The sequence below is a fragment of the Mobula hypostoma genome, chromosome 2 (genome assembly GCF_963921235.1).
Source record: "Mobula hypostoma chromosome 2, sMobHyp1.1, whole genome shotgun sequence".
Taxonomy (NCBI): domain Eukaryota; kingdom Metazoa; phylum Chordata; class Chondrichthyes; order Myliobatiformes; family Myliobatidae; genus Mobula; species Mobula hypostoma.
The window spans coordinates 86,540,486-86,568,064 of NC_086098.1; the positions used below are offsets into that span (position 1 = coordinate 86,540,486).

The 27,579-nt window shown below is 41.2% G+C and overlaps 1 protein-coding gene across 1 annotated transcript in view; it reads left to right on the top strand.

Annotated features, from left to right (window-relative positions):
* The window catches only part of galnt2 (UDP-N-acetyl-alpha-D-galactosamine:polypeptide N-acetylgalactosaminyltransferase 2), a 128,064-nt gene that overhangs the window by 70,485 nt on the left and 30,000 nt on the right, over positions 1–27,579 (top strand). Inside the window, exons 8-10 of the mRNA XM_063039920.1 lie at positions 12,237–12,324; positions 17,950–18,037; positions 27,117–27,220. Of these exons, the coding sequence (XP_062895990.1) occupies positions 12,237–12,324; positions 17,950–18,037; positions 27,117–27,220 (280 nt within the window). The remainder of the gene's footprint in view (positions 1–12,236; positions 12,325–17,949; positions 18,038–27,116; positions 27,221–27,579) is intronic.

The window sequence follows — 27,579 nt, forward strand, 5'->3', positions numbered from 1 at the left end:
CGCTGCCTCAGAAGGCAGTGGAGGCCAATTCTATGGATGCTTTCAAGAAGGAGCTAGATAGGTATCTTATGGATAGGGGAATCAAGGGTTATGGGGACAAGGCAGGAACCGAGTATTGATAGTAGATGATCAGCCATGATCTCAGAATGGCGGTGCAGGCTTGAAGGGCCGAATGGTCTACTTCTGCACCTATTGTCCATTGTCTATAAACTGCAAGGGTAAGAAGACCCTGATGTGAGTTATATACAGGCTCCTGACCAATAACCAGGAGGTGGAATATAAATTTCAGTAGGAAATAGAAAAAAGCATATAATAAGGACAATGTTACGTTAGTCATGGGGGATTTCAATATGTAGGTAGATAGGGAAAATCAGGTTGGTGCTGGATTCCAAGAGAGAATTTGTAGAATACCTTGGGAGACAGTGATCATGATATGACAGAATTCACCCTGCATTTTGAGAGAGGAAAAAATAAAGTCTGATGTATCAGTATTACAGTGGAGTAAAGGGTATTACAGAGGCATAAGAGAGGAGCTGGCCTACATTGATTGGAAGGGACACTAGCAGGGATGATGATAGAGTGGCAGTGGCTGGAATTTCTGGGAGTAATTTGGAAAACGCAGGATAGATACATCCCAAAGATGAAGTAGTATTCTAAAGGCAGGATGACACAACTGTGGCTGACAAGGGAAGTCAAAGCCAACACAAAAGCCTAAGAGAGGGCATATAATGGAGTGCAAAAAATAGTGGGAAATTAGAGGATTGAGAAGTTTTTAAAAATCAACAGAAGGTAATCATGAAAGTCATAAAGAGGGAAAAGTTGGAATATGAAGATAAGCTAGCCAGTAATATTAAAGAAATTACCAAAAGTTTCTTCAAAGAGTAAAAGAGAGGAGAGAGTAGATATTGGACTGGTGTAAAATGATGCTGGAGTGGTAGTAATGGGATTCAAGGAAATTGCAGACAAACTGAGTAAGTGGAAGACATGAGCAGTATGCTGGAAATTCAAGAGTGTCGGGGTCAGAAGTGAGCGTAGTTGCTGTTACTAAGGAGAAGGTGCTTGGGAAGCTGAAAGGTCTGAAGGTGGACAAATTATCTGGACCTTCTAAAAGAGGTAGCTGAAGAGATTATGAAAGCTTTGGTAAATGATCTTTCAAGAATCACTAGATCCTAGAATGGTTCTGGAGGACTGGAAAATTGCATATATCACTCCCCTTTTTAAAAGGAAGGGAGGCAGAAGAGAGGAAATTATAGGTTGGATAGCCTAACTTCAGTTGTTGGGAAGATGTTGGAGTAATATTGTGCAACATTGTGTTGGGTGTATTAAGGATGAGATTTTGGGGTATTTGGAGGAGCATGGTAAAGTAGGTCAAATCAGCATGATTTCCTTAAGGGAAAATCTTGCCTGACAAATCTGTTGGAATTCTTTGAGAAATAACAGGCAAGATGGAGAAAGGAGAATCAGTGGATGTTGTTTGCTTGGACTTTCAGACTGTGACAAGGTGCTGCACATGAGGCTGCTTAACAAGATAAGATTCCATGGTATTACAGGAAAGATACTAGCATGGTATCTTTGAGAGGACTAGAATATAAGAGCAAGGATGTGATGCTGAGGCTTTATAGTGTATTGGTCAGACTGCACTTGTGGGATTGTGAGCAGTTTTGAGCCCCTTATCTAAGAAAAGATAACCATATAGCAATTACAGCACGGAAACAGGCCATCTCGGCCCTTCTAGTCCATGCCGAACGCTTACTCTCACCTAGTCCCATCTACCTGCACTCAGCCCATAACCTTCCATTCCTTTCCTGTCCATATACCTATCCAATTTTTTTTTTAAATGACAAAATCGAACCTGCTTCTACCACTTCTACTGGAAGCTCGTTCCACACAGCTACCACTCTCTGAGTAAAGAAGTTCCCCCTCGTGTTACCCCTAAACTTTTGCCCCTTAACTCTCAACTCATGTCCTCTTGTTTGAATCTCCCCTACTCTCAATGGAAAAAGCCTATTCACGTCAACTCTATCTATTCCCCTCCCCCCATAATTTTAAATACCTCTATCAAGTCCCCCCTCAACCTTCTACACTCCAAAGAATAAAGCCCTAACTTGTTCAACCTTTCTCTGTAACTCAGGTGCTGAAACCAAGGTAACATTCTAGTAAATCTCCTCTGTACTTTCTCTATTTTGTTGACATCTTTCCTATAATTCAGTGACCAGAACTGTACACAATACTCCAAGTTTGGCCTCACCAATGCCTTGTACAATTTTAACATTACATCCAACTCCTATACTCAATGCTCTGATTTATCAAGGCCAGCATACTAAAAGCTTTCTTCACCACCCTATCCACATGAGATTCCACCTTCAGGGAACTATACACCAAAAGATGTGCTGGCTTTGGAGAAGGTCCAGAGGAGGTTCATTAGAATGATTCCAGGGATGAAAGGATTAACGTATGAGGAACGTTTGATGGATGTGTGCCTGTACTCGGAGTTCAGAAGGATGAGGAGGGATCTCATTGAAACCAATCAAATATTGAAAGGCCTAAACAGAGTGGATGTGGAGGAGATGTTTCCTATAGTGGGCGAGTCTAGGACCAGAGGGCACTGCCTTAGAATAGAGGGATGTCCATTTAGAACTAAGATGAGAAGGAGTTTCTTTAGCTAGTGAGTGGAGAATCTATGGAATTCATTGGCATGGACAGCTGTGGAGGCCAAGTCATTTTGTATATTTAAAGCAGAGGTTGATATGTTCTTTGTTAGTTAGGGCGTCAAAGATTAGGGGGAGAAGGCAGGAGAGTGGGGTTGAGAGGAGTACTAAATCAGCCATGATGGAATGGTCTAATTCTGTTCCTATGTCTTATGGACTTACAGTCTTATAATTGATACTCGTACTGAAAATGCATAAACCTTTGAACTGGTGGAAATTACCTTGTTAATGCTTGAGAGCTGGGCAGTGATACCCTGTTATGGAGTCATTGTGTCACATTACCGGTGTCTTTTTCCACGGTCTCTGTCATTTGAATTCTGACTGAAAACTCTTCTTTCTTTTCTTTTTAAATCTTTTTATTGAATAAGTATACAAAAAGGTAAGCCATATAGGCACTAATACACTGTTAGAATATAATAAAATTACAGGAGATATTAATACAAAAAAAATGATACAAACAATGTAATTTAAACATAACGTACCAAGGTAACATAATAGTATACTAATTTTTATATATATATCAATAGAGAAAAGGAAAAAAAAACCCAAAAAAAACCCACCGTGCAACTAACTAAAAGCAAAGCAAAGCAGTGGGCTAACTTAAAACCAAACAGAGTTAAAAAACTTAAAATCACGTCCTCAATCCCGACCATTAAAAACAGTAAAAAAAAACAAGAAGGGTATATATTACATTAAATGAAAATATTGAATAAAAGATCTCCAGGTCTGTTCAAATTTAAATGAGGAGTCATAAAGATTGCTTCTAATTTTCTCCAAATTCAAGCATAATATCGTCTGAGAAAACCAAAAAAAGGTAGTTGGAGCATTAAGCTCTTTCCAATGTTGTAAGATACATCTTTTCGCCATTAAAGTAAGAAATGCAATCATTCTACGGGCTGAAGGAGAAAGATTACTGGAAATTTTAGGTAATCCAAAGATAGCAGTAATAGGATGAGGAGAGATATCTATATTCAATACCTTTTGAGATAATATTAAAAATGTCTCTCCAAAAAGTTTCCAGAGTAGGACAAGACCAAAACATATGAGTTAAAGAGGCTATCTGCCCTGGACATCTATCACAAAAAGGATTAATATGAGAATAAAAACGAGCTAGTTTATCTTTGGACATATGTGCTCTATGAACAACTTTAAATTGAATTAGGGAATGTTTAGCACAGATAGAGGAAGTATTGACTAATTGTAAAATCTGCCCCCAGTCATCCACGGAAATGATAGAACCCAATTCCTGTTCCCAATCTGACCTGATCTTATCAAATGGAGCTTTCCTAAGTTTCATAATAATATTATAAATAATAGCCGATGCACTTTTCTGACATGGATTAAGGTTAATTATAGTATCTAAAATGTATGTAGGAGGAAGCATTGGAAAGGAAGAAAGTATAGTACTTAGGAAATTTCTAACTTGTAGATATCTAAAAAAATGTATTCTTGATAAGTTATATTTATTAGATAATTGTTCAAAAGACATAAGGGAACCATCTAAAAATAAATCCAAAAACCGTGAAATACCCTTAGTCTTCCAAATTTGAGAAGCACGATCCGTAAAAGAGGGAGGAAAAAATATGTTACCTAAAATAGGAATCGCTAGCCCAAATTGGTTAAGATCAAAAAATTTTCTGAATTGAAACCAAATACGTAAGGTATATTTAACTATCGGGTTAGACACCTGTTTAAGGCGTTTCAAATCAAAAGGAAGAGAGGAACCTAAAATAGAGCCAAGTGTATAACCCTGAACAGATTGTAATTCCAATGCTACCCATTTAGGAATGGATAGTATATCCTGGTCAAGTAAACAAAATTTCATATGTCGAATATTAATTGCCCAATAATAAAATTTAAAGTTAGGTAATGCTAAGCCTCCATCTCTCTTAGCTTTCTGTAAATGTATTTTACCCAGTCTCGGGTTTTTATTTTGCCAAATAAATGAAGAAATTTTGGAGTCAACTTTATCAAAAAAAGATTTTGGAACAAAAATTGGTAATGCCTGAAATATATATAAAAATTTTGGCAAAAAAAACATCTTAACTGCATTAATACGACCAATCAAAGTTAAATATAAAGGAAACCATTTAGATGAAAGTTGAATAATATGGTCAATTAATGGTAAAAAGTTAATCTTAAATAAATCTTTGTATTTACAGGTAATTTTAATCCCAGGATATGAAAAATAATTATTAATCAATTTAAATGGAAAGTTATGATATAAGGGAAGTTGTTTATTAATCGGGAAAAGTTCACTCTTACTAAGATTTAATTTATAACCTGAAAAAAGACCAAATTGTGCTAATAGCTCTAAAACAGCAGGGATGGATTTTTGGGGATTAGAAATATATAAAAGTAAGTCATCAGCATAGAGTGATATTTTATGGGACTTTAAGCCCCGAGTTATCCCAGTAATATTTGGAGATTCTCGAATGGCAATTGCAAGAGGTTCTAATGCAATATCAAATAATAAAGGACTAAGAGGACAACCTTGTCGAGTACCTCGAAAAAGAGGGAAAAAAGGTGAGCTTAGAGAGTTAGTACGGACCGAGGCCACAGGAGAATGATATAACAGTTTAATCCAGGATATAAATTTCGAGCTAAAATTAAACATTTCAAGCACCTTAAATAAATAAGGCCATTCTACTCTATCAAAAGCTTTCTCAGCATCTAAAGAGATAACACACTCAGAAACATTTTGTGAGGGAGTATAAACAATATTTAACAGTGTGCGAATATTATAAAAAGAGTAACGACCTTTAATAAAACCCGTTTGGTCTTCCGAAATAATAAAAGGAAGTACTTTTTCCTAATCTATTTGCTAATAACTTAGAAAAAACTTTAGAATCAACATTTAATAAAGATATTGGTCTATAAGATGCACATTGAGCAGGATCTTTATCCTTCTTTAATATTAGAGAGATTGACGCTCTATTGAAAGATTCAGGAAGTTTACCAAGTTTTAATGAAGCCTCAAAAACCCTACAGAACCAAGGGATTAATGAAGGTGCGAAACATTTATAAAATTCTACGGTAAACCCATCAGGGCCAGGAGCTTTCCCCAAATTCATAGAGAAAATAACGTTCTTAATCTCATCCGTGGTAATGGGAGTATCTAACATAGAAGACATATCCTGTGAAATCTCAGGGAAGTCTAGATTATCTAAAAAATCATTCATATATTTAGAATCTCGAGGAGACTCTGATTGATATAAGGAAGAATAAAAATCAGTGAAGGTTTGATTAATCCCCGCATGATCAAGTACCAGTCGGTCATTTTGGTTATAAATCTGATTAATTTGAGATTTAGCATAATTAGACTTCAGTTGATTAGCCAACAGTTTACCAACTTTGTCACTATGTACATAAAATTCACTTCTTGTTTTCTTTAATTGGTTTACAATCGAGGACGAAAGTAATAAACTGTGTTCCATTTGAAGTTCAGTTCTTTGTTTATATAACTCCTCAGGAGGAGCTATAACATATTTCTTATCAATTTCCTTAATCTTGTCCACAATTACCAACTCCTCCTGCTTCAGCTTCTTCCTCAAAGCAGCAGAATACGAGATAATCTGACCACAAATATAAGCTTTAAAAGTATCCCAAAGAATGTTCACAGAAATATCCTCTGTATAGTTAATTGTAAAAAAAGATCAATCTGTTCATTCATAAAGTTAACAAAGTCCGAGTCCTGAAGCAACAGCGAATTAAAACGCCATTGTCTATTATTTTGTGTATTGGCCTGAATTTTAATAGAAAGCTTAAGTGGGGCATGATCCGAAATGGTTATAGAGTCATAATCACATATAATCACTGAAGAAATAAGACGAGAATCAATAAAGAAATAATCAATTCTTGAATAGGAATGGTGAACATGTGAAAAAAAAGAAAAATCTTTTTCCTGAGGATGCAGAAAACGCCAAATGTCCGTCGACCCAGAATCAGAGAGGAATGAATTAATCAAAGTTGCAGATTTATTAGGTAAGGTCCGTAGAGGAGCCGAACAGTCCAAAGCTGGGGATAAACAGGTATTAAGATCTCCGCCCCAGATCAATGAAAACGCATTCAAATTCGGGAACTGATTGAATAATGATTTATAAAATTCCGGACAGTCCATATTAGGAAAATAAACATTAACCAAAACTACCTTTTTATTAAATAGTAGACCACTAACCAATAGAAATCTACCATTCGGATCAGAAATAATATCATGTTGTATAAAAGTAACTGAGGAGTCTATAAAAATAGAGACGCCTCGAATCTTAGCATTGGAGTTCGAATGAAACTGTTGTTCCTTCCAGAATTTAAAAAAACGTAGTCTGTCCCCCCTCCGCACATGGGTCTCTTGTAAAAATAAAATTTGTGCTTTAAGTCTCCGGAACACTTTAAAAACTTTTTTCCTTTTAATAGGATGATTAAGTCTATTAGTATTCCAGGAGACAAAATTAATAATAGACTCCATAAACCCTAAAGTCAACCTGCAACAAGGAGGATTGACGATAGGCTCGACCCACGAACCCGGAAAGGGAACAAAACAAATAAGAGATACCGGGAAGAAGAACGCAACCAATACTTCAATAATGTACATAGCCCAAGAAAAAAGAAACTAAAACGTGAAGCCCCTCCCACCACCCCCCACCCCATGACCCCAAGGCTAAATCTAACGCAGACCAGCCCGAAAGAAGCAAGCACTAAAACTACCCCCATGACTTCCGGTATACGCTCCCTAAAAAAAAGTGTAAATATAAAAAAGATCAGCTAATTATAAAACAGTAAAAGAATTAAAAAAAAGGTAACTCAATTAAAACAAGCACATAATATAACAGAGTAAAAGCCAGAAAATATAAAAAAACCGCAACAAACCCCAGACCCTATGAGTAAACAAAACAAAAAAAATGAGATTATTAACATAAACTAGTTATGAAAACCTACAAAACAAAGTAGATTTAAAAACTACAAAACTTAAGGCCACAAAGGAAATACGTAAAATGACGGTGAGGAAATAACCACCCAGAATCCCCTGGGAAAAAGAAAGAAATGACGCAGTTAAAAAGAAAGTTTAGCAACCATATTAAATAATCAAAAATAAACTTTTCTGCCCATATAGGGCAAAAAAAAAATTAAAACTGACAAATTCACAACCTCCGATCAACGGAGATAGTTAAAAATTATGATTAAGATGTTGAAGGTGAAAATTGATCCAGATAACTCTGGGCATCCGATGGAGATTCAAAAAAACGGAGGGCTCCATCCAGCGTACGAATCCTTAGACGTGCAGGGTAAAGCAGCGCTGGTTTTAAATCCATCTTGTAGAGTTCCGACATCACAGATCTGTAACAAACCCGTTGATCCCGGATTGGTTTACTGAAATCCTCCACGAATCGGAACTTAAGATCCAGAAAATCAATGTAACCTTTAGATCGAACGAAATGAAACAATTTCTCCTTGTCTTGAAAGTAATGAAAACGTAAAATGACATGTCGAGGTTTATCTGACCTAAACGAGTATGATGGAACTCTGTGAACACGATCCAATAACGGTGGTTGGTCAGGAAATACAGTAGGAAATGCATCTTTTAAAAGTTGAGAAAAATACTTCATAGGGTTATCAGATTCAACAGCTTCACGCACCCCAATCATTCGAAAATTCTGCCGTTGCATTCTGGATTCTAAGTCAGAGTTTTTAAAGGTCAGAAAGTCGAGTTTCTTCTTCATTACATTAATTGTTTCTTCAATTTTCTCCATCTTGAGCTCACTTTGTTGCGTGGATTTTTGAAGATCAGATATAGCCAACTGATGTTCCGTAATAGATATTTGTATCTTCTCGATTGAATCGGCAATTTTCTGGAAACTAATTGAAATTTCCTCACGAATCAGCTCCGTAATAGAGGTTGAAATTTCCCTTTGAATTAGCTCCGATATAGCTTTCAAAGTCACCGGTGGTTCAGTCGGAGGGAAATCGGTACCTTTCGGTCTACCCGGAGGTTTGCCGTCCTTCCCGTTTTTTCCATTCTTAGACATAGCAGACCTTAAAAACATCCGATTATTGAAGAGCCCAATTTGTTTCAAAGTATTGTAAAAGTCGATGCCTTAATGGTTAATTAAAATATAGCTGATCATAAGAAGAAAAACTCAGAGGTAATGGAGCGAGTCAAGAACGCGACTTCACTCCATGAGCACTACCGGAAGTCCCCCACTGAAAACTCTTAAGACACTATGCCTCATGGCAACTTTTTGGACTGTATGTTGCCAAAAATGACTCCAAACTGCTTTTCCAACATTGTGCTGACTTCACCTCAAATTTGAGAAAGGCTAATTTGTTGATCAATACTTCTCGGTCAACCAGAAATGAAATCCAAGCTCTTTGTAATGGTTAACCAATTCACATGCACGATCTGTACCATGATCAGCAGAATGTGTTGGGGCAGGCTGTACAAAAAGCTGCCTTCTGATAAAGGAAGACCTGATATGGCCTATAATGTGATTGTATTGTCTATAAAGTTACAAACAAAACAACTATTAATTCAGTTGTATTTTTGAATGAGTATGGCAGGCAATAATATCCCAATGCTGTTGTTATACATAATGAAAGATTTTCATTAAACATGGAGCTTGCTACTCTTGTTTCTGGTCCAAAGACGTGGGTTGGTAGCTTAACTATTTGCTGTATATGGCTAAGTATTTTCACTTACTGCTTCAGGTTCTTAAAACCTCTTTGATCAAGCCATGTCTATCTGGATTGATGTCTCCTGATAGAGTGGCATGCAAAAGTTTGGGCACCCCTGGTCAAAATTTCTGTTACTGTGAATAGCTAAGCGAGTAAAAGATGAACTGATTTCCAAAAGGCATAAAGTTAAAGATGACACATTTCTTTAATATTTCAAGCAAGAAAACTACTTTTATTTCCATCTTTTACAGTTTCAAAATAACAAAAAAGGAAAAGGGCCCGAAGCAAACGTTTGGGCACCCTGCATGGCAGTACTTAGTAACACCCCCTTTGGCAAGTATCACAGCTTGTAAACCTTTTTTTGTAGCCAGCTAAGAGTCTTTCAATTCTTGTTTGGGGGATTTTGCCCGTTCTTCCTTGCAAAAGGTTTCTAGTTTGGTGAGATTCTTGGGCCATCTTGCATGCACTGCTCTTTTGAGGTCTATCCACAGATTCTCGATGATGTTTAGGTCAGGGGACTGTGAGAGCCATGGCAAAACCTTCAGCTTGCGCCTCTTGAGGTCCATTGTGGATTTTGAGGTGTGTTTAGGTTCATTATCCTGTTATAGAAGCCATTCTGTTTTCATCTTTGGCTTTTTTACAGTGTGATGTTTGCTTCCAGAATTTGCTGGTATTTAATCGAATTCATTCTTCCCTCTACCAGTAAATGTTCCCTGTGCCACTGGCTGCAACACAAGCCCAAAGCATGATCGAACCACTCCCGTGCTTAACAGTTGGAGAGGGGTTCTTTTCATGAAATTCTGCACCCTTTTTTCTCCAAACATACCTTTGCTTGTTGCGGCCAAAAAGTTCTATTCAAAAGGTTCAAAGGAACATCTAAACAAGCCTGATGCATTTTGGAAACAAGTCCTGTGGACTGATGAAGTTAAAATAGAACTTTTTGGCCACAATGAGCAAAGGTATGTTTGGAGAAAAAAGGGTGCAGAATTTCATGAAAAGAACCCCTCTCCAACTGTTAAGCACGGGGGTGGATCGATAATGCTTTGGGCTTGTGTTGCAGCCATGGCACGGGGAACATCTATTGGTAGAGAGAAGAATGAATTCAATTAAATACCAGCAAATTCTGGAAGCAAACATTACACCGTCTGTAAAAAGAAACGAAGATGAAAAGAGGATGGCTTCTACGACAGGATAATGAACCTAAACACACCTCAAAATCCACAATGGACCTCAAGAGGCGCAAGCTGAAGGTTTTGCCGTGGCCCTCACAATCTGTGACCTAAACATCATCGAGAATCTGTGGATCGACCTCAAAAGAGCAATGCATGCAAGATGGCCCAAGAATCTCACCAAACTAGAAGCCTTTTGCAAGGAAGAATGGGTGAAAATCCCCCAAAAAAGAATTGAAAGACTCTTAGCTGGCTACAAAAAATGTTTACAAGCTGTGATACTTGCCAAAGGGGGAGTTACTAAGTACTGACCACGCAGGGTGCCCAAACTTTTGCTTCGGGCCCTTTTCCTTTTTTGTTATTTTGAAACTGTAAAAGATGGAAATAAAAAAGTTTTCTTGCTTAAAATATTAAAGAAATGTGTCATCTTTATGACTTTTGGAAATCAGTTCATCTAGTAACAGAAATTTTGACCTGGGTGCCCAAACTTCTGCATGCCATTGTATGTTTGGAGTCACAACTTAAGAGTCTGAAAGTCATACATCTTGGAGAGAGTACAGAAACAGCCCACTATGTTTGTGCTGACCATCATGCACTTATTTTAAGTAATCCCATTTAATTTGTTTTATATCTTCTTCCCATGTTGTCCACAAGTCCCTCAGATTCTACTGCTGACCACACTAGGGGCAAATTACAGTTGCCAATTAACCTACCAACCCACGTGACAATGGGATGTGGGAGGAAGCCAGAGAACCCAGGGGAAGCTCACTCTGTCACATAGAGCCTGAAAACTCCACACAGACAGCACTGGAGGACAGGATTGAACCCTTGGTCATTGGGTCTATGAGGCAGAGTTCTATAGTTATTCCACTGTGCACCCCCAGGAATCCCAAAAAGCATCTTGGACTGTAAATACAAATTATATTCCCCTATCCTGACATACATTAGTGTAAGCTATAATTGTTCTAATATTTTCATGGTTGAAGAGCTTGAGACAGTCAAGTAGACCAACAGTCACTGTTAAAATTAAATACACTTAAACTGTTTGGTTTCATTTAAATCTGTTCATGTGATTGAAGGTAATCAATAGATCTTTCCTTCAGTATGTATCAGATTCCAGATTGTTTATTGTCATTCTTCAATACACAAGCATACTTCAAAAGCAATCCTATAAAACACTGTACAAGTACCTGAGTCTGGCTGTATACACAAGATTAGCTTATATACATAGACTGATTACACATAAAGGGTTGGTAAGTGCAGGAGTATTTGTACATAAGGTGACATTGGCAGGAAATGATAAAGTGTCATCTGTGATAAGATTGTTCTACAATGAACTTTCAGAAAGCAGCTGGCAGCTGTATGAATACTTTAAACCTCGATCCATCTGCCCCAGTAGATAAATGTAAGATCACTACTTTGAATATGCCAGTCCCTCATACCCTGACTAATCGTCTCCCCGCTGACAGCACCAAAATGCACATCCAGTCATTCTGTTTGTGGAATCTCATCTCCCCCCCCCCCCGCCCCCCAGTGTTACAACATTGAATTTTGTTCAAGTGATACTTTGTGTGACGCCTTGGGACTTTCTGAGATTGCCAAGAAGCCATAAAAGGTCATTCATTTAGTAATTGTTTATTTTACCCAGACAGCAATATCATTTTTCTGTCTGTTTATTTGCTCTTCACAGGATAAGACCAGAGTGGTTTCACCAATAATTGATGTTATCAACATGGACAACTTTCAATATGTGGGGGCATCTGCTGATCTAAAAGGCGGTATGTAGAGTGCAAAAGATTTAATACGTACCACCCCACCAGCCTCCATGATTCTTCACAACTTCTGCCATATCCAACGGGATCCTATTACCAAGCACATCTTCCCCCCCCCACCCCCCTCACACTTGCTGCTTTCCACAGGGATCGCTCCCCTACACGACTCCCTTGTCCATTCATCCATCCCCATTGATCTCCCTCCTGGCACTTACCCTTGCAAGCAGAACAGGTTCTACCCTTGTCCCTACACCTCCTCCCTCACTACCATTCAGGGCCCTAAACAGCCCTTCCAGGTGAGGCGAAACTTCACCTGTGAGTCTGTTAGGGTCATGTACTGTGTCCGGTGCTCCCAGTGTGGTCTCCTGTATATCGGTGAGACCCTCCATAGATTGGGAGACCTCTTCACCAAGCACCTATGCTCTGTCCGCCAGAAAAAGCAGGATCTCCCAATGGCAACCCACTTTAATCCCACTTCGCATTTCCATTCCAATGTGTCTATCCATGGCCTATTCTACTGTCGTGATAAGGCCACACTTAGGTTGGAGGAACAACACCTTGTATTCCATCTGGGTAGCCTCCAAACTGATGGCATGAACATCGATTTCTCAAACTTCTGGTAATACACCCTCCCTCACCTTTCCCCTCCCTCTCTCTTTCCTCCATGGTCTTCTGTCTCTTTCACCAATCAATGTCCCAGCTCTTTACTCATCCTTCTCTCCACTTTTTAAATCTACTCCTCGGCTTTTTTTCTTCAGCCCTGCCTGGGGGTCTCAACCCAAAACGTCGACTGCACTGTTTTCCATAGATGCTGCCTGGCTTGCTGAGTTCCTCCAGCATTTTGTTGTCACTGATTTGGACTATGGAATTAGTGGATTTGTGGCTAAATATGCTGATAATACAAAGATAGGTGGAGGAGCAGGTAGTGTAGAGAGACTTAGATAGGTTAGGCGAATGGGCAAAGAAGTGGCAAATGGAATACAATGTTAGAAAGTGTATGGTCATGTACTTTGGTGAAAGAAATAAACGGACAGACTATTACTTAGATGGGGAAAGAATTCAAAATGCAGAGACGCAAAGGGACTTGGGAGTCCTTGTGCAGGATACCCTAAAGGTTAACCTCCAGACTGAGTTGGTGGTGAAGAAGGCGAATGCAATGTTGGCATTCATTTCTAGAGGTATCGAATATAGGAGTAGGGATGTGATGTTGAGGCACTATAAGGTACTCGTGAGACCACACTTGGAGTATTGTGTGCAGTTTTGGGCTTCTTATTTTAGAAAGGATATAATGATATTGGAGAGAGTTCAGAGAAGATTCATGAGAATGATTCCAGGAATGAAAGAGTTACTGTATGAGGAACATCTGGCAGCTGTTGAGCTGTATTCCCATGGTAGGGGAGTGTATGACAAGAGGGGACGACTTCAGGATTGAAGGACGTCCTTTTAGAACAATGATGCAGAGAAGTTGCTTCAGTCAGTGGTTGGTAAATCTGTGGAATTTGTGTAAGATGGAGATAGATAGGTTCTTGATTAGCCAGGGCATCAAAGGGTATGGGGTGAGAGCAGCGGGGTGGGGATGACTGGAAGAATTGGATCAGCCCATGATTGAATGGCAGAGCAGACCCGATGGGCCAAATGGCCTACTTCTACTCCTGTATCTTATGGCCTTAATTAAATTTAACTAACTAGTTGTCATGTAAATAGCAACTTTAAAGCGAAACAACAATCTTTAAAAGAATAAAATTATGGAAATGTTAGCAAATCAGGTAGCATCTGTGGAGAGAGAAAAGGAGGTAATGCTTCAGACCATTAGAACTATAAAGTGTTTCAATTGATGATGAATATTCGCAGAATTAGGGAGGCTGAGGAGCGGATTGGAGAACAAGGGCCTGATAGAGAATAGGCATGATTAAATGATAAAAGCAATGCGAATTGATATGATAATGGAACAAATATAAAACAGAAAATGGACTGGTGGATGCTGTATTCAATCTAATTGAATATTCAATTCAATCACACTGATATCATCAAAGTTCAGAAATCAGAGGCGCAGAGGGACTTGGGAGTCCTAGTGCAAAGGTTAGAGGATTGCTTCACTTGATGGAAGTACCTTCCTTTGTGTTTAATGTTCTTCAGAGAGTTGAACATGAAGAGATAGTCTATGTGTCTATGTTTAAAGATCCATATTTCTCATTTTACAAACTGGTGTTATGGGTATGTCTCCCTGATTGTTCACGACTACTGGCCTTTGGTGGTGAAAATTAGAAATAATGCCCTTATCAGCCAAAACATCCCAGAACTTCCTTCTTCAGCCCTTTACCTCTTTCACCTATTCCCTCCCAGAATTAGTATCAGGTCTTATCATCCTTGACATATGTCATGAAATTTGTTTTGTGGTAGCAATACAGTACAGTGCGTAGAATATACTATAAATTATAATAAGAAATATATCAAAACATTAAAGTAGTATAAAAAGAGAGCAAAAATAGTGAGATAGTGGTCAAATCACAATCAAGAGAAAATCTGCAGATGCTGGAAATCCGAGCAACACACACAAAATCCCAGCTGTGCCTGCCTTTTTGTCGGCCACGTGGAACAGTCTGTGTCCAAGCCTACAGTGGTGACCGTCAAGCACTTTTCCTACTCTACATTGATGACTGCATTGGTGCTGCTTCCTGCATCTGTGCTGAACTCGTCAATTTCATCCACTTTGCCTCTAACTTCCATCTGACCCTCAAATTCACCTGGTCCATTTCTGATGTTTCCCTTCCCTTTCTTGATCTCACTGTCTCTACCTCCAGAGGCAGCTTATCCACTGATGTCTATTATAAACCAACAGACTCTCACAGCTACCTGGACTATACCTCGTCCCACCCATACTTGTAAAAACGCCATCCCTTTCTTTCAATTCGTCCATCTCCACTGCATCTGCTCTCAGGATGAAGCTTTTCATTCTAGAACAAAGGAGATGTCCTTTTATCAACAAAAGGGGCTTCCCTTCCTCCACCATCAACACTGCACTCAACCACGTCTCTTCCATTTCATGCAAGTCTGCTGTTACCCCATCCTCCCACCATGCTACCAGGTTTCTCTATCGGGTTTCTCTTGTCCTCACCTACCACCGCACTAGACTCCACGTCCAGCACATAATTCTCTGAAACTTCAGCCACATCCAACTGAATCCCACCACCAAATACATCTTTCCTTCCCTCCACTTTCTGCTTTCCACAGGGATCACTTCCTATGTGACTCCCTTGTCCATTCATCCCTACCCATTGATCTCCTTCCTGGCACATCCTTGCAAGCTGAACAAGTGCTTCACCTGCCTCTACACTTCCTCCCTCACTGCCATGCAGGGACCCAAACAGTCTTTTCAGATGAGGCGACACTTCACCTGTGAGTCTGTTGGGGTCATATACTGTGTTCGGTGCTCACAGTGTGGCCTCTTGTATATCGGTGAGACCCGATGTAGATTGGGAGACCGCTTCGCCCAGCATCTACGCTCTGCCCACAAGAACATGCGGGATCTCCCAGTGGCCACCCATTTTAATTCATCTTCCCATACCCATTCCAATATGTTCATCCATGGCCACCTCCACTGTTGGGATAAGGCCACACTTAGTTTGGAGGAGCAACACCTTACATTCCGTTTGGGCAGGCTCCAACCTGATGGCATGAACATCGATTTCTCAAACTTCCAGTAATGCCTTCACCTCCCCCCCCCCACCTTCACCATTTCCCATCCCCTTGTCCCTCTCTCATGTTAACTCCTTACCCGCCCATCACCTCCCTCTGGTGCTCCTCCCCCCCCTTTCTTCCATGGCCTTCTGTCTATTTCACCAATTGACTTCCTAGCTCTTTGCTTCATCCCTCCTCCTCCTCCTCCAAGTTTCACCTATCGTCTGATGTTTCTCTCTATCCTCCCCCCACCCCCCCCCCACCTTTCAAATCTACTCCAGCTTTTTTTCTCCAGTCCTGCCAAAGGGTTTCGGCCCGAAATGTCGACTGTACTTTTTCCCATAGATGCTGCCTGGCCTGCTGAGTTCCAGTGAAATAGTGGTTATGGGTTCATTGCTTATTCAGAAATCTGATGGCTGAGGGGAAGAAGCTGAGTGTGAGCCTTCAGGCTCCTGTACCTCCTCTCTGTTGGTAATAATGAGAAGTAGGCATGTCTTGGATGGTAGGAGTCCTTAATGACGGATGCCACCTTTTTCAGGCATAGCCTTTTAAAGATGTCTTCGATGCTGGGGAGGCTAATGTCCAGATGGAGCTGTGTCAGTTTATAACCCTATGCCTCTTACATCATCCCTCCTCTCCCACTCAGCCACCTCCCCCCTTATCTCATCCCATCTATCACCTGTCAGCCTGTGATCCTTTTCTTCCCCCCACCTTCTTGTTCTGGCTTTTCCCTCCTTCCTTTCCAGTCTTGAAGGGTCTTGGTCTGAAAGGTTATTTATTCCTCTCCATAGATGCTGCTTAACCCTGATGAGTTCCTCCAGCATTTTGCGTGTGTTGTTCAAGAACTGAAACTGTCCAGGTGGTGGCCGAATATCAAGAAGAGGGTGCAGGAAAATAAACCTGTCAATCCCACCATAACATGCAGCTCAGTTACTGCAGGGGTGTAATTTTGGGGTTAGTTTTAATGTAGTGTCTGCTCATTGTGAGTCAGTGGACATACCAGGATCACAGCCAGGACAGCTGGGGAGGATATCACGGTACCACGTTAGTAATCTTTAACAAGGGAAAACAAACTGTGGTTATCTATTTCTGTATACAGAGCTTCAGTATTCAACAGCCTCTGTTACTGCAGTCCCTGCCCTGCTGCTGGCTTGCAGATGTGTCTGTGTCTGTATAGCAGATGGCAGTGAAAACATCTCCAAAATGAAGTCTGACACCTTGCACCTTGTCCTTCAGTAAGGTTTGGACAGGAAAACTGCTCCTATCATAGCTTGAATAAGTGTGGACTCCTCGGCTTTCTTTTTGTACAGTGTACCCTCTTTCGAGCCACTTACCCTGTTCTGTGTGGTCAGCTTGTCAGTGCTGACACCCAAAACCCCAGCAATGCACCATGGTTCCGCCATGTTCCAATACACCCAATAACAGTCAAAAGGAATCTACCAGTAAGTAAGTCATTGATAATTTCTTTAAGTAGATGGTGGATCCCTGTAATATTCAGGACTCGAGTGTGAGGTAAAGTTAGATGTTTATTGGGTGGTTGACATGCAGAAAGGAAGAATTAGCCTAAAATCTGTATGTCATACTGTTTGACGTTTATGGCCTGCATGCTTTGCATTCATACAGCAGGAATTTATAGTGCTATTACTAATGCCCTCAACGATATGGCCTGCAGCACATTTCATCTCATTAGTCTACATGCTTTGTATAAATGCCATTATTGAGCGCCGAAAGCACTTTTGGCACCCAAAAAGCAATTGTACATCTAATAATCACAATTTCTTATCTTGTACGTCTGGTTTAGTTTGGATAAAGTAACTGAAACATTTCTGATGTATCTCTCCTGAACAATGGCTATCATTTTCAGTTTCCTCTGAAGTAAATATTTTTCTGAAATGATTTATCTCTGATGCTTCAGCACTGCTTTATCATCTTTCCTACTCATGTAATTGGCAGGATTTGACTGGAATCTGGTCTTCAAATGGGATTACATGACTCCAGAACAACGACGAGCTCGTCAGGGCAATCCCATCGGCCCCATTAGGTAAGTAGAGCAAAGAGTTTGATTGTTTCCTTGTACTTTATCGTAAGGTAAGACCAAAGGGAATTGGTAAGTCTGATACAAAATTGGCTGATCATAGAAGTGTGTTGGAGGGGCGTTTCTCTGACTGGAGATTTGTAATCACCGGTGTACTGCAAGATTAGTAAGGGTTCTCTGTGCTTACTGTTACGTACCCCGTAACTGGGTTGCCAAACCAGCAGAAATGGATCACTCAGTTGGAGTCTGGATTACTAGAACTAAGAAAGTTTTATTAAAGAAACAAGCAACACAGTAATCGAAAGGATAATAAATGCAACAGTTCAGCGATGATAAACACACATGTGCACAGAATTAAGATAACAGCATCAATCAAGCTCTATCGTTGTCTAGGGGTAAATGGCCAAATTTCAAAGTGACTCAAAGTTCAGTCCAGTTTAGTAGTTCAGTTCGCAGTAATCGTTGCCATGGCGATGGACAATGTGGGGGAAGAGAGAGAGGGAACAGGAACAACTGATCATTCAGACACGGCTTCACTCACAGACCGACGATATGGCTCACAAGCAACTTTTGGGCGGGTCCTTGGTGATGTCACCTGAGGTCACCGACTGTGACCCCTCCTCCAGATGCGGTCGATCCTCTGCAGTGAACCCGGCACCCAGGCAAGGGCGGACACACACCGGGTTCCCGCTGATCGTACCTTTCCACCCTGGCCGTTGTCTGGTACTTCCCACCAACTCGTGAGAAGTGTACCGCTTCCAGGGTCTCGTTACCTCGGGTGGCGTGTGTGTCCCTTAGCGAACCGGTCCCTTTTTATCCCCCTGCTGGGGTATCGCCTGTCCATCACTTCAAACAGTTCAAGGTTCAAAGGGGGGAGCCGCTCCAGACAGCTCTCTCTCCCCCGACCCTTCATTACACATCTCCAGACGCTGCTCCGTTGTTCCTTATCTCTCCTTCCCCTGAGGGCAGGTGGCAGACCACTTGCTGATGTCACTGATGCTAACCCAGGCCAGCAAACATCTTAATTTTATGTGTATTCTCGTCACATTATATATAAATGATCTGGCTGAAAATGTTGGCAAATTACGTAGATTGGCATGGCCAGCATAGACATTGTGGGGTAAAGGACTTTTTCCTGTGTTGTTTTGTCCTATGTTCCAGTATTTATGTACAAACACAGAATTGGTTTGCCCATTGAAGACAACGGGTAGTTGTGGAAGGTTGGTTGGGCTGGACTGGGCCTGTTACTGTGCTGTATCTCTACACAGATAAGTGAAGTATGAGGTGTTGTACTTTGGAAGGTCGAATGTAAGTGAAATATGCAGTTAGTGGCAGGACCCTTAACAGCACTGATATACAGAGGGGCCTTAAGTCCAAGTCCATACCTGATTGAGAATGGGCAGGTAAAGAGAAAGGGTGGTAAAGAAGGTATTGGCATGCTTGCTTTCATTGGTTGGGGCATTGAGTATAAGAGTAAGGAAGCCCTGTTGCAGTTGTATAAAACTTTGGTTAGGCCGCTGTTGGAATACTATGTGCAGTTCTGGTCCCCCACATTCTAGGAAGGATGTACAGGCTTTGTAAAGGGGGTAAAAGCAATTTACCAGGGGGTATGATTATATGGAGAAGTTAAACAAACTTGGATCATTGTCTCTGGAGCTTCAGAGGTCATTGTCTCTGGAGACCTAACCAGAAGCTTATGGAATTATCTAAGGCATAGATAGGGTGGACAGTCGGAATCTTTTTCCCAGGGTAAAGATGTGAAGTAAACCATACCATAGAAACCATAGAAACTACAGCACAGAAACAGGCCTTTTGGCCCTTCTTGGCTGTGCCAAACCATTTTCTGCCTAGTCCCACTGACTTGCACACGGACCATATCCCTCCATACACCTCCCATCCATGTATCTGTCCAATTTATTCTTAAATGTTAAAAAAGAACCCGCATTTACCACCTCGTCTGGCAGCTCATTCCATACTCTCACCACTCTCTGTGTGAAGAAGCCCCCCCCTAATGTTCCCTTTAAACTTTTCCCCCCTCACCCTTAACCCATGTCCTCTGGTTTTTTTCTCCCCTTGCCTCAGTGGAAAAAGCCTGCTTGCATTCACTCTATCTATACCCATCATAATTTTATATACCTCTATCAAATCTCCCCTCATTCTTCTACGCTCCAGGGAATAAAGTCCCAACCTATTCAACCTTTCTCTGTAACTGAGTTTCTCAAGTCCCGGCAACATCCTTGTAAACCTTCTCTGCACTCTTTCAACCTTATTTATATCCTTCCTGTAATTTGGTGACCAAAACTGAACACAGTACTCCAGATTCGGCCTCACCAATGCCTTATACAACCTCATCATAACATTCCAGCTCTTATACTCAATACTTTGATTAATAAAGGCCAATGTACCAAAAGCTCTCTTTACGACCCTATCTACCTGTGACGCCACTTTTAGGGAATTTTGTATCTGTATTCCCAGATCCCTCTGTTCCACTGCACTCCTCAGTGCCTTACCATTAACCCTGTATGTTCTATGTTGGTTTGTCCTTCCAACGTGCAATACCTCACACTTGTCTGTATTAAACTCCATCTGCCATTTTTCAGCCCATTTTTCCAGCTGGTCCAAGTCCCTCTACAGGCTCTGAAAACCTTCCTCACTGTCTACTACACCTCCAATCTTTGTATCATCAGCAAACTTGCTGATCCAATTTACCACATTATCATCCAGATCATTGATATAGATGACAAATAACAATGGACCCAGCACTGATCCCTGTGGCACACCACTAGTCACAGGCCTCCACTCAGAGAAGCAATTCTCTACCACCACTCTCTGGCTTCTTCCATTGAGCCAATGTCTAATCCAATTTACCACCTCTCCATGTATACCTAGCGACTGAATTTTCCTAACTAACCTCCCATGCGGGACCTTGTCAAAGGCCTTACTGAAGTCCATGTAGACAATATCCACTGCCTTCCCTTCATCCACTTTCCTGGTTACCTCCTCGAAAAACTCCAATAGATTGGTCAAACATGACCTACCACGCACAAAGCCATGTTGACTCTCCCTAATAAGTCCCAGTCTATCCAAATGTTTGTAGATTCTGTCTCTTAGTACTCCCTCCAATAACTTACCTACTACCGACGTTAAACTTACTGGCCTATAATTTCCCGGATTACTTTTCGATCCTTTTTTAAACAACGGAACGACATGAGCCACTCTCCAATCCTCCGGCACCTCACCTGTAGACAGCGACATTTTAAATATTTCTGCCAGGGCCCCTGCAATGTCAACACTAGTCTCCTTCAAGGTCCGAGGGAACACCCTGTCAGGTCCCGGGGATTTATCCACTTTAATTTTCCTCAAGACAGTAAGGACCTCCTCCTTTTCGATCTGCACAATTTCCATGATCTCACTACTTGTTTCCCTTAATTCCATAGACTTCATGCCAGTTTCCTTAGTAAACACAGACTCAAAAAACCTATTTAAGATCTCCCCCATTTCGTTTGGTTCCACACATAGCCGACCACTCTGATCTTCAAGAGGACCAACTTTATCCCTTACAATCCTTTTGCTCTTAATATACCTGTAAAAGCTCTTTGGATTATCCTTCACTTTGACTACCAAGGCAACCTCATGTCTTCTTTTAGCCCTCCTGATTTCCTTCTTAGGTATTTTATTGCACTTTTTATACTCCTCAAGCACCTTATTTACTACCCGTTTCCTATACATGTCATCTTCTTCTTTATCAGAGTTGCAATATCCCTTGAGAACCAAGGTTCATTATTCCTATTCACCTTGCCTTTAATGCTGACAGGAACATACAAATTCTGCACTCTCAAAATTTCTGCTTTGAAGGCTTCCCACCTACCGATCACATCCATGCCAGAGAACAACCTGTCCCAATCCACGCTTTTTAGATCCTTCCTCATTTCTTCAAATTTGGCCTTCTTCCAGCTAAGAACCTCAACCCTAGGACTAGATCTATCCTTGTCCATGATCAAGTTGAAACAAATGATGTTATGATCACTGGAACCAAAGTGCTCCCCTACACAGACTTCCGTCACTTGTCCTAGCTTACTAGTACTAGGTTACATGCATTTAACATGAGAGAAAGAAAGGTGTGCAGAGTCATTGTTTTACCCAGAGTGTGGTCGGTGCCTGAAATGGGCTGCTGGGGGTAGTGGGGTGGAAGCAGATACAACAGTGGTGTTTAAGAAGCTGCTATGGACATGTGAATATACAGAGAATGGATAGATATGGATCATGTACAGGCAGAGAAACTCAGTTTAGTTTGGCTTAGACTTCATGGGCCAAAGGGCCTGTTTCTGTGTTGTACTCTTCTATGTTTTGTTTCTTTTTTTGGCTGATTTGGCTTGTAAGCACATTTTTTTCTGTTTTGTCTTCTCTTCCCTCAATGGCCATCAGCCAAGAATGCAGGAAAACATGCCCATCACACCTGATAGCTTGTCAAATGGGAATTAAGGAACTGTAAAATAGACAGCCTCTTTGGGTTTAACTGTTCTGGATTACATCAAATGGAAATGAGGAAGGTCCCTGCATCAGGTGCAGCAGCTCACATTATCACAGGATGTTCAAAGCACTTCACAAAGAATGAAATGTCATCAATATAACTTATACAACACCCCAACAAACTTATACCCAATAAACATGAAAATGGATAAATAATATAAAACCTCCCCGTATAAATCTAATCAAGGCTGCATTCTGGCAATAATAAATAATATAAAATAATAAGATAATATCTTTTTGTTGTAGACTCCTGAATGATTTCACCTATTTTTCTTCAGAATGATGTCTATTGCATCCATTGAAGAGGATAGATGCAACACTGCACAGTATTTCTCTTAAAACTTACAGGGCAACACGTTGGACTGAACAGCAGTCTCATTAAATTCTTTGTTGCCCTCTCTGATGCCTAATTTATCTGGTTGTTTTATTTCATGCCACGTGCTTGGCCATTGTTTGCTCTGCACTGTCCTGCATTCCCCTAACGCCACTTCTATCTCACTAGCTGTTTGCTTTGGCTCAAGATCCTGCCCAATGCCCAGCCTGAGAGAAAGCAGCTGACAGAGTCTGGGAACCTCTTTGCTGTTTTATTACCATAACTGATTTTATCCACCTCTCTTTTTCTATCTCCTGAACCCAATCCCTTTTTTTTTCCTCAAGTCAAATTCAGATTTGTGTATTTATTGCAGGTAATGGAAACATGCAGTGAAATGCATTGTTTGCGTTAACAACCAACACAACCCAAGGAATTGCTGGAGGCAGCCCACAAGTGTCTCCACACATTCAGGCACCAACATTGCATGCTGACTACATTTAGCAGAGCAACACAAGCAGCAACAACATAACAACAAAAGCAAAACAAGCCCTTTTCCCGTCCACATACCCACTCATACAGATAGGCTTCCAACCGTAGGATTGGCCATCTCCAGTCCATGACCCTGGACGCTCAGAGTCACAGACATTGGGCCTCTGACCTCCAGTCCTTGGCCCAGACTCCCAGCCTGTGACCTCTGATCTCACCGACCCAAATATATTTGCTTACTACATTTAAGAGCTTCTCATTTCTCACTGATAATTAGTGGGATTGAGTGACAAAGATTTCACTTGATATGCTTTGAGTAATGATGCTACCTAGAAACTTTTCTAATGTTCTGCATCTCAAATTCTTGCCAAAATTTGCATTTGCTTACTTCTAGTTTTGTGTTCTGCTGACCTGCAAGCCTAAAGCTCCCTGGCATGCTTTTGTAACCTTTCCTCTCAGTTCATTTTACCTCTCCCAAAACCCAACCTCTCTGTCTTTCTGGTTGAGACCCTCCTGATGAAGGGCCTTGACTCAAAACATCGATTGTTCCTCCACCGGTGCTGCCTGACCAAAGTAACTGCAGCTTGGTTATTTGCTCTCCATCTCTGCTGTTGCTCATTCCAGGGGTTCCTACTGTAAAATTACCACATCCATGGAAATAGAATCATCAGTATCTCACCTTGCTGATTCCATCTGGGGGGGGGGGGTCATTGTATTTACCTTGGGACCACTCCACTAATCTTCTGTAGAGACCTCCAGTTAGTCAAGCATCTTCACTCTGCCCATCCAAAAGCCAGAGTTCTCCTGGTGGCTACACATTTCAATTTGACTTCCCATTCTGACATATTTGTCCATGGCCTCCTCTACAGCCATGATAAGACCAAACTCAGGTTTTATGTCTGGCTAAGCTGCCACCTGATGGGATAAACATTGATTTCTTTAACTTAAGGTAATTTCTACCCCTCCCCTTTCTCTTTTTTTCCCCCCATTCCTCATTCTAGTTACCCTCTACCCCTTCTCCTCATCTGCCCATTATCTCCTCCTGCTTCCCTTCCTCCCATGGTCCACTGCCTTCTCTTATTAGATTCCTCCTCCTTCAGCCCTTTACCTCTTCCACCTATCACCTCCCAGCTTCTTACTCCATCCCCTCCCCCACCCACCCTTCTCACCTGTTCTCATCACCTCCCAGCTTCTTACTCCATCCCCTCCCCCACCCACCCTTCTCACCTGTTCTCATCACCTCCCAGCTTCTTACTCCATCCCCTCCCCCACCTTCTTATTCAGGATTCTTCCCCCTTCCTTTCCAATCCTGATTAAGGGTCTTGTCCAGAAACAACAGCTGTTTATTCCCTTATATAGAAGCTGCCTGACTCACTGAGTTCCTCCAGCATTTAGTGTGTGTTACTATTGGATTCCCAGAGAATTCACTGGAGGACAGAAATGACAGTGATAATGTTGTCCAGGAAATCATTGATATCCAGTATTGAATCACAGTTAAATTACTATTCCATCCACTGTAACCTGAAATGAATTGTCCACTTTGACCCTGTCAAGTTCAAAGTAAATTTATTGTCAAAGTACATGTACACTATATATAACGCTAATGCCCCACCTCCCCCTCGTACACCATCCGTTATTTATATACACACATCTTTCTCTCACTCTCCTTTTTCTCCCTCTGTCCCTCTGACTATCTCCCTTGCCCATCCTCTGGGGTTCCCCTCCCTCCCCCTTTTACTTCTCCCTGGGCCTCTTGTCCAATGATCCTCTCATATCCCTTTTGCCAATCACCTGTCCAGCTCTTGGCTCCATCCCTCCCCCTCCTGTCTTCTCCTATCAATTTGGATCTGCCCCTTCCCCTCCCACTTTCAAATCTCTTACTAGCTCTTCCTTCAGTTAGTCCTGATGAAGGGTCTCGGCCTGAAATGTCAACTGTACCTCTTCCTAGAGGTGCTGCCTGGCCTGCTGCGTTCACCAGCAACTTTGATGTGTGTTGCTTGAATTTCCAGCATCTGCAGAATTCCTCGTATATAATGTTCAGATTCATTTTCTTATGGGCAATCACAGTAAATACAAGAAACACAAAATCAATGAAAGACCACACCCAACAGGCAAACAACAACCAATGTGCAAAACAACCAACAAACTGTGTAAATACAAAAAGAAAAAGAAGAAATAATAATAATAAATAAATAAACAATAAATATAGAGAGCATGAGATGAAGAGCACTTGAAAGTGAGTTCATAGGTTGTGGAAACAAGTCAGTGATGGGGCAAGTGAAGTTGAGTGAAGTTATCCCCTCTGCCTGATGGTTGAGGGGGAATAACTGTTTCTGAACTTGGTGGTGCAGGTCCTGAGGCTCCTGTGTCACCTTCCTGATGACAGCAGTGAGAAGAGAGTATGGCCTGGATGGAGGAGGTTCTTGATGTTGGATGATGCTTTCCTGCGACTGCGCTCTGTATTGATGTGCTCAATGGCAGGGAGGACTTTACCTGTGACAGACTGGCCCATATCCACTGTGTTTTTAGTCTTTGCCATACAAGGGTACTGGTATTTCCATACCAGGCTCTGATGCAACCAGTCAATAAACTCCACCACACATCTAAAGACGTTTGTCGAAGGTTAAGATGACAAGCTGAACCTTGGCAAACTTCTTAAAAAAAAAGTAGGGACGCTGCCATGCTTTCTTCATAATTGCTCTTACATGCTGAACCCAGGATAGATCTCTGAAATGATAACACTGAGTAATTTAAAGTTGCTGACCCTCTCCTCCTGTGATTCCTCCGAAGAGGACTGGCTCATGGATGTCCAGTTTCCTCCTCCTCAAGTCAATAATCAACTCCTTGGTCTTGCTGACATTGAGTGAGAGGTTGTTGTTGTGGCACCCCTCAGCCAGGTTTTCAGTCTCCCCTCCTCTATATGCTGATTCATCCAATGACAGACGTGTCATCAGCAAACTTAAATTTAAAACACAACATCTGGGTTGTGCTTAGCCTCGCTATCATAGTATAAAGCGAGTAGAGCTGGGGACTAAGCACACAGCCTTGAGGGGGATTGTGGAGGAGATGTTGTTGCCAATCTGAACTGGCTAGAGCCTGCAAGTGGGGAAATTGAAGGAAGTTGCACAAGGAGGCATTGAGGACTAGGGCTCCAAGCTCATTGATTAATTTTGAGGGGATGGTAGTACTGAATGCCAAACTGTAGTTAATGAAGAGCATCTTGATGTATGCATCTTCACTGTCCAGATGTTCCAGAATTGAGTGAAGAGCCAATGAAATGGTATCTGCTGTTGACCTGTTGTGACGGTAGACAAATTGGAGTGGATCCAAGTCACTTCCCAGACAGGAGTTGTCATGTTTCATCGCCTGCCTCTCAAAGCACTTCATCACTGTGGATGTACTGTAAGTGCTACTCTATAGCATTTGCCACCATATACTGCCCTGAGATTCATATCCTTGCTGACACTCACAGTGGAACAAAAAATAAAATAAAATCAATATAAGATTACACACAAAGACATTCAAACAATCAGTGTGCAAAAGGCGGCAAATTGTGCCAATTTAAAAATAAATAAATGATAAGTAATGTTGAGAACATGTGTTGTGGAATCCTTGAAATTGAACCCATAGGTTGTGGAGCTTTGATCCTTTCCTGTGGCTTTCTTTTTCCTTTATGAGTACTTATCCAGTTCCTCTTTTGAAATTATGAAGGATATTGTGCTATATGCATAAATTTATCATGCATTGTATTCTTAGAACGCCCATGATAGCTGGAGGTCTGTTTGTGATGGATAAGAGTTACTTTGAGGAACTTGGAAAATACGACATGATGATGGATGTCTGGGGTGGCGAGAACTTGGGTAAGTGCCTGTAATGTTTTTACATTACATTAAATACTGAGGCAGATTAATGCTCCTTAACCTAAAAGACTGTTTAAAAAGTGTAGCAAAAGTGTTTTCTAGATGTGTGTTGATAATATTTACCTCTGATCTGTTTTCCCAGGTATGTTTTTACAGCATAGAGCTTATTAACATCTGTATGGGTGTCTGAGAGAGTCTAGGGCCAGAGGACACAGGCTTAGAATAGAAGGATGTCCCTTTAGCATCGCAATGAGGAGGGATTTCTTTAGACAGAGGGTGGTGTATCTGTGGAATTCATTGCCACTGACGGCTGTTGTATCTGCACTAATCATGAGACTTTCTTCATCAGAGGCTCTGCA